Source organism: Danio rerio, chromosome 12, assembly GCF_049306965.1.
Source record: "Danio rerio strain Tuebingen ecotype United States chromosome 12, GRCz12tu, whole genome shotgun sequence".
Taxonomy (NCBI): domain Eukaryota; kingdom Metazoa; phylum Chordata; class Actinopteri; order Cypriniformes; family Danionidae; genus Danio; species Danio rerio.
The window spans coordinates 32,309,360-32,320,461 of NC_133187.1; the positions used below are offsets into that span (position 1 = coordinate 32,309,360).

At 32.0% G+C, this 11,102-nt stretch overlaps 2 protein-coding genes across 5 annotated transcripts in view; one reads left to right on the forward strand and one right to left on the reverse strand.

Annotated features, from left to right (window-relative positions):
* The window catches only part of dclre1a (DNA cross-link repair 1A (PSO2 homolog, S. cerevisiae)), an 81,371-nt gene extending 78,119 nt beyond the window's left edge, over positions 1-3,252 (forward strand). For 2 of the 3 annotated variants that reach the window (XM_073917423.1, XM_073917422.1), the window contains 2 exons: positions 612-750; positions 2,702-3,223. In XM_073917423.1, coding sequence (XP_073773524.1) covers positions 612-750; positions 2,702-2,913 — 351 coding nt within the window. In that variant the 3' untranslated portion in view covers positions 2,914-3,223. 3 annotated transcript variants of the gene reach the window in all.
* Positions 3,253-4,526: 1,274 nt separating this feature from the next.
* On the reverse strand, positions 4,527-10,754 carry plekhs1.1 (pleckstrin homology domain containing S1, tandem duplicate 1). Of its 2 annotated transcripts, XM_005156235.6 has the most exons (14): positions 10,320-10,754; positions 9,676-9,713; positions 9,437-9,534; positions 9,238-9,353; positions 8,997-9,149; positions 8,856-8,901; positions 8,204-8,281; positions 7,995-8,111; positions 7,821-7,885; positions 6,632-6,745; positions 6,452-6,508; positions 6,176-6,265; positions 4,969-5,098; positions 4,528-4,887 (listed from the first exon to the last, which is right to left on the reverse strand). In XM_005156235.6, exons 2-14 carry the CDS (start codon positions 9,695-9,697, stop codon positions 4,831-4,833), a joined length of 1,143 nt encoding a protein of 380 aa, XP_005156292.1. In that variant the 5' UTR covers positions 9,698-9,713; positions 10,320-10,754; the 3' UTR covers positions 4,528-4,830. The 2 variants fall into 2 exon arrangements, with proteins under 2 accessions (NP_001108036.1, XP_005156292.1); NM_001114564.1 differs by lacking the exon at positions 6,176-6,265 and having other exon boundaries at positions 4,527-4,887; positions 10,320-10,357.
* Between the last annotated feature and the right edge of the window lie 348 nt (positions 10,755-11,102).

An 11,102-nucleotide genomic window follows, 5' to 3' on the forward strand; every position in this document is an offset into this window, starting at 1 on the left:
CTAAGTATTTCAGAAACTGCTGATCTACTGGTAATTTCACACACAACCATTTCTAGGGTTTACCGAAAAAAAGAGATACTATTCAGTGAACGGCAATTCTGTGGGCACAAATGTTTTATTGATGTCAGAGAAGAATGGCCAGACTGGTTTAAGCTAATAGAAAGGCAACAGTAACTCAAATAACCACTCGTTAGAACCGAGGTATGCAGAAGAGCATCTCTGAATGCACAACACATCCAAGTTTGCAGCTGACAAGTCTGTAGCAACTGCATGATGCTGTCATTTGGACCAAAATTTCTGAAAAATATTTTCAGTACCTTGTTAAATCTATGCCATGAAGGATTTAGGCAGTTCTGAAGGCAAAAGGGGGTCAACCCGGTACTATTAAGGTGTACCTAATAAAGTGGCCGGTGAGTGTATAATAATAATAATAATACTAAGCTGAGATTTCAGCAGTTATTGCTCTTGTTTTAACTGCCACATTAATCTGATTCTTTCATAAAATAGTGTAATATTCTAACTTTTTCCTGTACTGTGTTTACATTTAGTCATTTAGCATGTGCTTTTGTCCAAAGCGTTGTACTTTCAAAATAACTTTTTTTGCTGTACAGAATCTTCAAACACACTTAAAGAAGTTCTCCAAGAAGTATGACCAGCTAGTGGCCTTCAAACCCACAGGCTGGACCTTTAATCAGACCGTGGGAGTGGACGACATTCTACCACAGACTCAGGGGAACATCAGCATTTATGGTGAGTGTCAATCAGTATTTATCAGTACATTTATTTACTTGATTTATGTCAATGTCTGAAAAGATCTCGCACTTGTGTCTTAGATATAGGGCTGGGTAATAAATAGAAAAGTAATTGAAATCGACATTCAGAACCAATAATCTATCGAACTGTTTTACGTCAATTTTTTCAATTACTTACCTTAATGAGTGTGGAGTCACATGAGCAGGCTCTGTTTGTTACTATTGTGTTACTTTTCCACTTTTTCCATTACATTAAAATGATTGCTTACAAAATGCAAGAACTGCACTGTTATATTGAAAATAATTAATTTTGTTTCCAAAAGTGCAAGTTATTTATTTTCACTTTTTTATGAGAAAAAAACAGACAATATGTGTTTTAATTTCAGTTGTTCAACGTTGATGTTCAGTAAATAATCATAGATAGTAGATAGTGTGTGTCTCCTTCAATTATTTTTAAAATCAAGTAATGCACCCTTCATTGAAAAGTCTCTCACTTGTAATAAGTGAGCATATTCACTGTACAAAACTTGTCTGTGAACTCTGAGGGCAAAAAAATAAATAAATGAATAAAATAATCGTTCATTAATCGTAATCGAGTTAAAATATTCAATTAATGGAGATTTAGATTTTAGGTGAAATCACCCAGTTCTACTTAGATGTTAACATGCAAGGCTTTTGGTAAAACCAGTTAAGAGTTCAAGCGTAGGGCTATATTTATATGTAATAATTTGAGAAAATTGGGTCACTTCACTTTGAAACTGAAATTGCAACTCGAAACAAACCCTAATCAAGGGAAGTGCATGTACATCAAATTGTGTTGTTTTGGTAATACTGTTTTTATGCATTCAAATGCTGTCCGTTTTATCTGGTATATTTAGGAGCCCTGGGCATAATGAGTGCATATTTTTGTCATTTCAAATCAAAAAGAAAACAAGACATTTTTTTGAAAAAACATATAAAAAACACCTCATCATTTTGCGCCTTTTTGGCATCTATTATGGCCGGTTTGATGTGGTTTTATAAGGTTGTCCATTTTGCGTAATGCTCAGCCTACAGCAATAAAACAAAAATGCAGAAAACACGTATTTTATTGATATCTGTCACGCCTTCCCTTCCTGAATAAGATCTTAAAGAGGATTGCTTTCCATTAAACTGATTTTGGGTGTAGAGACAACACAGCCTTGTCATTCTGTTCCACTAACTGACAAGATTATAGCTAATGGATTCGTATGAGGAATGTAATTACATTTTATTGATTTTTTTTTTCCTGCTGTTGTTAGAAATGCTGAATGTCATTTCAGGCTAAGAACATCATGTTCTTATATTAACAGAGTCAGCAGATGTGATTTGACCCAGTGAAAAACTCAAGATGTCAGGTTTTGCAAGCCCAGGGTTTTAATTTCAGAATATCAGCGGTCTGCAGCCGTACCAGGTGCTGCCTCAAGCAGTAGATGCGTCTCATTTCACAAACTCCACTGGAATCTGAGACGTCCAGCATGGGTTTTCGTGGGAATTTGTGCTTGTTAGGCCTTTACACAAATATACCATATAATTGCAAAATAATGGACTGCTTAAACAGCAGTTTCATAAATTATTAGTTTCGTCCTACAGTGTATGACATACCACAGTATATGCACTTACAGTATATACACTTATACACTGTGTGTAGTTTAGTGTTATTTTTTACTAAACAGAAATTCAAACTGCCTCCCAGGCGATGTTTAATCATGGCTAAATTAGTCAAATCAGAATCTGATAGATCAGTTGAAAAGTGCATTTATTTCAGTGTGAATGCACTATTTTGCATCATTATGTAGTATAAATAGTGTAAGCATGCTTATTGTTGGTCCGTATTTGATTGTGGCAGAGTAATTTTTGTATAAATAGCTTTTTCTGAGCATCTCCAAGAGTTTGAGAGCCATTGCCTACTCTATAATTATCTATTTCAGGTATTCCTTACAGCGAGCACAGCAGTTTTCTGGAGCTGAAACGATTTGTTCAGTGGCTACGGCCGAAAAAGATCATCCCCACGGTGAATGTGGGCAGCTGGAGGAGCAGGAAAGCCATGGAGGGCTTCTTCCATGAGTGGATGACTGAACCCAGAAACCTCAGCTCAACACCTTGCACCCTCAGAAGCTCAAGCTGTGGAACAAGGCAATAAGTAAACTGACAACAACAATGAAATCTACTGACCACAGTTAATGGTGCCTTTTATTGATTGGACTTGTTCTATTCAGTGGACCAAATGTTGGTTTTGGCATCTGCCTTATATTTGAAAACAAAATGACTTCTAATCTGCCTTTTAAGTGCAATGCTATAAAGGTTAAAGGTGTTGACTTTTACTATTGTGTTTTTCTTCTTGCCAGTATAGCTAATGCTGAAATGGACCACATACTGTATGCTCTCTTTTAGAGCATTTTTTTTTAAATCTGATGGTTTTATACGTGATTAATAACATAAATATAAATAAATCAATTAAACTTATTTCAAATGCTACTAATAACTCTGCTTTTCGTATATTGGAATGTTGCTGTTATTTTTTATGGTTTTGCATTTTTTATGTTTATTATACATCCAGATCAACATTTTTCCAGTAAAGTCTTTAAAATATAGTGTTTCAGGATTAGATTTAGATTTTTTTTTTCAATATCTGAATCTCAAAATGAAAAAAAAAAAATCAAACACATTTGGATAGTGTATCAACATGACAGATTTCAAAGCAATAGCAATTATACTGCTGGGGTTCTGTGGGTTGTAAGAAGTGTTATTCACCCTTCCACAATTTAAAACCATAGAAATGTGCTTAATCAGAGCAGAAGGCATAAATTCTTAGGGACTGATTGATGATTTAAATGTTGCTAGCACTGCAAAAAAATTATATATTTTTCTCTCTATTTTTTTATTCAATTTTATATTAGAAATTTTAGAGATTCGTTAGATTTCATTAGAGATCCAAAATGAAGAATTTAAGTAATTAAACAAAATTGGATTTTTTTACTTAAACGAACATATCAGCATATTATGTTAGTTGTGCATTTATTATTTAAAATTTGAGTTGATTTATTAATATTCTTTATTAGCTAATTAATGCATGATATTTCTTGTTCAAACTTGCTTCATTTTTTTCAAAGAAAAAAACTTAATAAATATATATTTAAATATAAATTTATTTTTTAAGGAATCTATATATTTGATTTGAAATACAAGAGGTAAATATTGAGGAAGAACTAGTATAGCTTTTAACAATGTGATTAAATAGTATAGAAAAAGTAATTTACCTAGTTTGGGAGGATTTTTTGGTGACATTAAAAACAAAATAAACTTAATACAATATGTGTGTAAAAAAACTTTTAAAGTCAACTAATTAACTGCTTACTGTATTTTATATATTAAAAAACATACTTATTTTATGTCCTTTACTTGATGTATTTTTGTTTTATTTCATCTTAAAGTCTTGAGTATTTATAAAACTTGCAGAAACCATACATATAGTATATTAAGGAATGCCTTGGTATAAATTAGCTACTGAGTCATGAGAATTGAAGAAATAAGATTCAGTTTGTATCATTCTGCCACCATGTGGTTATATCATATATTGCAATTAAATGCAATTTAATTTAGGACAGATTCACCAGCATATAATATTCAAACACTGTTAAGTATGTTTGAATATTGTAATTCTATGCAACATGTATTTACTTCCAAAAGTAGATTCTGTTAATGCATGCAAGTCTGTTGCCCCATTAACCTCAGTAATTTGAAACAAGCACAATAAAACAAGACATTTTTTTATATTTGATTTCAAAGCTCAACAAGACTTATTGTAGACAGAAGACAGAAGCTTAATGTGTTATTGTTGACACCCTGTACAATTTGTCACCAATAATTCATTTACAAAAATCACCACTAGAAAAACTAGCAGTTTTGCTACATTAATAAGTATTATCAGCTTACTCACTGGACTGAAAAAACAAAAAGAAACAATTACTGATTTTAATAAAAGTGAAGGGACTAGCAAAGCAGCTCAACAAGTAAAGTCGTATGAGATTAGGCTGTTTTGTTTTGTTTTTGTCTGTCTTTAACTTTCAGAACACATAGGAATGGAGTCTTTGAGCCGTCGAACTGTAAATGTTACCTAAGAGGGGAAACAAAAAATGTCAGTATCACGCTGTAGCTGTGATCACACAGTGGAAAGAATTGATCTACTCATGATTACCTCGCCCTTGGAAAGTTTTCTTATGTATAGCTGTATGTCCTCCACTGTGTATGTCAACAGGTCATTGAATGCTAGGATCTCATCTCCCTCATGAAGTGAGCATGACACCTCGCGCTTTTTACCTTTCATGCTGTAGAAGAAATGAAATGGAAAAATAACAAACGTAAGTGGTAGTATTTGTAGTTTCTGTGTTCATCAGCCAGGATTGTCAAAAATGATATGTCAAAAAATTAAGATGGCATTGAATTTACAGTTTATACATCTGAGAAAGATAAAACTTATTTTTTGTTGTATTCTGTGAAAAGATGGCATTTCTCTAAATGTAAAATTAAGCTGTTCATTTTTATGTTACATGTTTTATGAAATGTAAAAATATAACCAAAAAAACTTGAAAAGAGTAAATCATTATTTGGAGAAAAAAAAAAGATTTTTAATCATAAAGATATGAAAATTTTTTATTCTAATAATTTTTTTTGTAAAAAAAAAATAGTGGAATTTTTAAGAAATGTTTTCAGATCTTTATAGAATAAAACACGTCAGAATTTAGCACCCACTTTGAATGTTATCACTCGCTTGAATGGGCATTATCAGTGGTTATCAGCTGATAGATATAGGCCAGTAGGGACCTTCTGCGCCTACTGGTAGGCTCACAAGACTGTTAACATCCATCCGCATGGTTAATCATCTATACTAATAGAGAAGACTCAGATCTGTTTGACATTACTGTGACGGTTGGTAGGGGTAGACGTTAATAAAATACAATTATTGGGAAATTCAATAAATAATTCTTGTGATTAATCAGCTTCTAATAAAGAAGACTCCAGATCTAGTTCTGTTTTTACAATACTGTGACGGTTGGGTTTAGGGTTGGGGTAGGGGTGGATGTTAATAAAATACAATTAATGGGAAGTTCAATAAATAATATAAATAATTCTTGTTAACTTCCGGGCGCAGCCGTATGTGATCTATAGTCGATTAACCATGTGGATGGATGACAACAGACTTCTGCACCTACCAGTAGGCCCAGAAGACCCCTACTGGTCCATATCTATCAGCTGATAACCACTAATAACGCCCATTCAATCGAGTGACATTTGAATCGGCTGAAATTTTACCCAAACATGCTTCATAAACACAAAAAAATAGAATATGCATGGCGCAATTATTTATTATGAATAACTTTAAAATCAATTTGTTATAGTTTTACCGTAGTCTTCCTGTCTCCTCTGAAAAGACCAGGTTTTTCAGTTCACATGCACTTAAGCTGATTTCCTTCTCAACAAAGGTGTATGTTTTACTGGGGAATGGAACGCAGTGTAAAAATGTGGTTGGATTCCAAAACCACAATTTCATAATCAAAGCTGATTGACAACTGAATTCTGCAGGTTAAGGGGGGGATGGGGTTTCTGACAGGTGTTTTCAACTAAACCGCTCTCTAAAGAATATAGAAATGTTTTTGAAATACAGATAAAGCATAAATCACCTGTTTCCATTGAAGTTAGTACAATAGTCTGTATTGTTAATGTCGCTGATGGTGGTACTGAAAGAAAAAAAAAATGCAAAAGATTATAAGTAATAATAAGAAAATAAGCAATAATTGGTTACTTCATACAACTGGAAGCTTTACATTAGAAATATTCTGTTTATGCTTAATTGTTTTTACCTTTGTGGTGTTTGACTGTGTGGCTCGGTGATTTTTTCCTGTGTCTTTAAATTATTGAAGACTTGCGTCATACAGGTCAACAGACTGTCTTCAGATGAACCAATCCCACTCTCCCTTTAGGAAAAAGGCAAATACTTGTTAAGTAAACTGATTATTTATATCACTGACATTTCTGTACAAAGCATGAGTCTAGAAAACAAGTCAGTCAGCAAAATCATGGAGAAACAGCATACATTTTAAAACTGCAAAATGACACTTGACTACTACAAACAAGCTTTCATACACTAAGGAAGTTATGTTTGTTGTTGGTTCAAATTACTAAATTAAAATGATCTGCAAAAGAATTATTTAGGATTTTTTGCGACAACTTTTTTACAACAAATTTACATTTTTTAAAAACAAATAACTTCATTCATGTTGTCCCAACACAAATCGATTGTACCCAGCATTTTTTACACTGTAAAAAGTGATTAGTTAATCAAAACGAGTAAACCAATTGTCTGAAATACAAGTTGACTTTACAAAAAGAAAATAAACCCATTGAAACTTGGAAATGTTAAGTTGACTTTTTATAATTATGCTAATTGTGCTTTTTTAATGTCAACTAATCCCTTTTTAGAGTATGTTTTCAAACAATTACTGTAATTATCACAGTATTACATATTTGGTGCTTCATTAAGTCTATAAAATCTACAATTATAGCCTTTATTGAATTTAGAAGACACACTGGAGTCTGGAAGAGCAGATTTATTTTTGTTACTGTCATTTTGCTAGATACAGAAAAGCTGAAAAAAGCAAGTATAGTAATTGTAAATGTGTATTGAAAAAAAGTGATTAGTTTACTTTCATTAAAAAAAAAAGTGAATACAATTTGCATAATTGCAAAAAACAAGTCAACTTAAAAGTTCCAAGGAACTAGGTTTACTTACATTATTTTTGTAAAGTCAATTTGTTTCTTTAAAGGCAACTGGTTTACTCGCTTTTAGTAACAAATCACTTTTTTAGTGTACAGTGTAATTATTAATAATTGCAAACAGCTTAAATTTGCTAAAAGCTGCTAATCAGACGAATGATTCTATCGCACCACTTTTTCAAGGACAATTACGGTAGTTACAAATAGAATGGTTTATTTAACATTTTAACGATAAAGTAATGTACATTTTAAATCCAGAATAAGAGTTTGTCTTACTCTGACGACAGCTCCTCATTGCTTTCCTCTCCGGTCTCATCAAGGCTTTCTTCTTTTTCACTCACCTGAATAAGTCAAGCAGTTGTATCAGCATGAAATATTTTAATTTAATAATGTATAACGATGCAAGTGTTTGGTTTTAGTGGCAGTGTTAAAATTACAACAATGCAATACCTTTGTTTCAGATCGGTTTCTATTGTGTGTTTGCTGGCAGCACTCTTCAGGATGGCTGGTAACAACTTCAAAAGACCTCGTCCTTGGAGGCACTGCGGGTCGACTGACGGCTTTACTCTACAGCGAGAGGTACGGGAAGAAATATTTCAGCTGGGAAGTCAGTTTAAGTCACAATAAGCATAAGAGAGAAACATTGAGGATTAATTTACCTTGTCGCTGTCACAAGGGTTTTTGTCAGTGGATTCTGTCATGGTTTGTGGTTTGGTTTGTGATTCAATTTTGAAATTCTGTGAACACATAAAAAAAAAAGACTTTTTAGTTTGAATAAAACCAATTAAATGGTGAATGTGATTTTTTTAAAGCTTTGAATGTATACAATTTTATTTAGTAATCACTGCATTTACATACATTAATAATAGGATTATTAATGTAAATTTTAATTGCTAATTTAAAATCTTAAAATAAGAGCATGGAATCCAAGAATTACCATTAATAACCCCATTGGAATTCATTAAATATTTTTTTTTTTATTTAAAACAATCAAGATTGATCAGAATTGAACACAATGTTATGGATTGATTTTCACAATACTTAAAGTTTTCAAGAATTTAAACAATAGTAACTTACCAAGAGTAAATTTATCAACAAAATATGATTTTTAGATAAACAAAATGTATCAATATATGCATGAACACATGTATACAATGGTTTGTCAATAGACATGCATATACATTTTTATAAGGGTTATGCAATAAAATATTTAACAACGATTCAGTCCATTTTTTTAAATAAAAGTGCATCATTTTATTATTTATAAAGAAACTAATTGCAGCTTTTCACATTAAAAATAGAATGTCTTACCTTCAAAACTCCGAATATAGCATTAAACCATCTATTCACCTCCTCACTGAAAACAACAGATTATTTGTTGTAAATAAATGTTCGTTTATTATTGTACTTTTATTAAGTAATTAAAGTTCACTAAAGGTAATCATGACAAACCTGGAGTCGCCGATGAAAAAGTATTCTCGCTGCACCTTGTCTGTTGGATTTTCTGTTTTCATGAAGAGCACAGAGGAAGAAGAGCACTTGAAGGTTTTAGAGATCCATTCAAAAGCCGAATGTGATTCGGGTCCCACGTAGAGCAATGTGATGCTGCATAGGAGTGTATATAAATGTATTTATCATTGAATAATATTAATAATTTATTTAACTGAAAAGCATTCACCAAGTTTTGTCTTACCTTGAAACCTCAATGGACTTTATAGCTTTGTCTTTCTCAGTGGTTTTGTAGTATTTTAGCTCGTGGCTGCCGTTGTTTTTCTTTTCAAGCACAAAGAAGCGACGCTTCCAGGATTTCTGCAATAGACAATGAAACCGTTTATTTGAAATGTGGAGAAAACCTGCAAAAAATGTAAGTTTACAAAATCCAAAATCCATACCATCTTTCTTATTTGGCCAGAAGGAGGGGATTTGTACAGGAAACCTGAACATAAGTCCTCCATCTCAGCTGCTTCACTATGGTTTGAAGCAGTTGAATCTGTTGCAGAAGAAAGCATACACTCAATTACAGAATAATAACTCATCTCAATCTGTATAAATTATATTAGCCAAGTGTTTTCTTGTAGTCTAATATCTTCTCCAGCTATTCTGGTTCCTGTGGTTGTGTTCTTAGGCATACCTGATTTTTTTCTGTTGTACATTTAGAAGATGTTGTTTCTGTGCAAAAGAAGAATGAAATAAGTTATGAAGGCACTCATCAAACGATAGTTAAGGAAGTTTTAATTGTAACAGTTGTAATATATAAATAAGCTGCTTTTTAATACTAGAATTTTAAATAAATGTATTTAATGTGTTAAAAACCTGAAAGGAATATAATTAGTTCAACCAAAATAAAAATGTTGAAGGTTTTCTCACTCTAAATGCCATTATAAACTATTATGCTTTATTTTGTGGCACACAAAAGATCCTCTCTGTGAAAATCAAGTCAGGTCTGTAATGTTATTTTGATTTATAGACGCTATTTTAATTTTGAAGTACAAAAGCTTTGAGTAATTTCATTTGAATGATCCCTTTTCTGCGTGAATCATCTAATTTTTAAAATTCTGTCTATAATAAATCTGTTCATCTAAAACCAAACATGAACAACTTTCTTTTATCAAATAGTTTGTAATTTATTAGTATTTTTAAGCTTAAATATGCAATATATATATATATAAATGATAAATATGTCAGAAAGATTCATATGGGCAAAATGTAGTAAGCAGCTACACAGTCATCATATCTGCTTAAAACGAACTGTGCTGTATATTTTAAATGCATTACCTGTATTGTATGTGTCTCCTTTGCACCGCTGTCCTGTTCTCAAAATCTGTTACAGTATTTTGAAGGAAGACTCTTTTTGTTTTTGAGGGAGGTGGAGATTCTCGTAAAGCTTTCAGTGAGTCCTCCCTTTGTTGGAAACTTCAAAATTCATGGGTCACCAAAAATTTGGTTTTGAGAATTGCTAGATTACTGGCAGTGACTTGAAAACATGATGCATGGGGGTTTGCCTTACTGGAATGTCTGAGATGATTGTAGTTATTTAGATAAATTCTTTATAAACTGAGCTGATAAACATCCATATGCTGGCTTTTTAATTTTTTTGTGTCTTTTGATATCATATAAAAAGATACTGTAATATCTAATTAGTAATTTTGACCTTCTAAAATTGGGTAATTTTTAAGTAGAGGCAAAGCAATATTTACATAGTAAGTCTGAAAAGTCAAATTATAGTTTGGTTGCCCTCCTCATATAAATGAGATCAGATTAATTATTCAGAATCAGTCATTAGCTAATCAGTTAGAATCAGTTTACACTTTTTTTGTGTTTGTTTGTTTAATGTTTTTTTTTTTTTTTTAGAAACTCTGTGCATGTTTATTTCTGGGAACACGATTAACACGAGGAACTAAGATGACGTCTGAAAATTCCAATACATTCCGTTTATATTTTCAAAGACGCTTTGACAACAGAAAATGCAAGTAGTCATCTTGCAAGAATTGCATCAATTTTTAAAAGACCTTCTCCCTATTTGTTATCTGGAGTACATGTTTTCACAATTAGAGCCTT

Bases quoted from the DNA above. Each gene is read 5' to 3' on its own strand.
- plekhs1.1 (XM_005156235.6), bottom strand. From the start codon at position 9,697: ATGTACAACAGAAAAAAATCAG. The intron at 9,150-9,237 runs GTAAGACAAAAC...ACTCCTATGCAG, and splicing joins AAGTCCATTGAGGTTTCAAG to CATCACATTGCTCTACGTGG. The intron at 8,902-8,996 runs GTTTGTCATGAT...TGTTGTTTTCAG, and splicing joins TTTTTCATCGGCGACTCCAG to TGAGGAGGTGAATAGATGGT.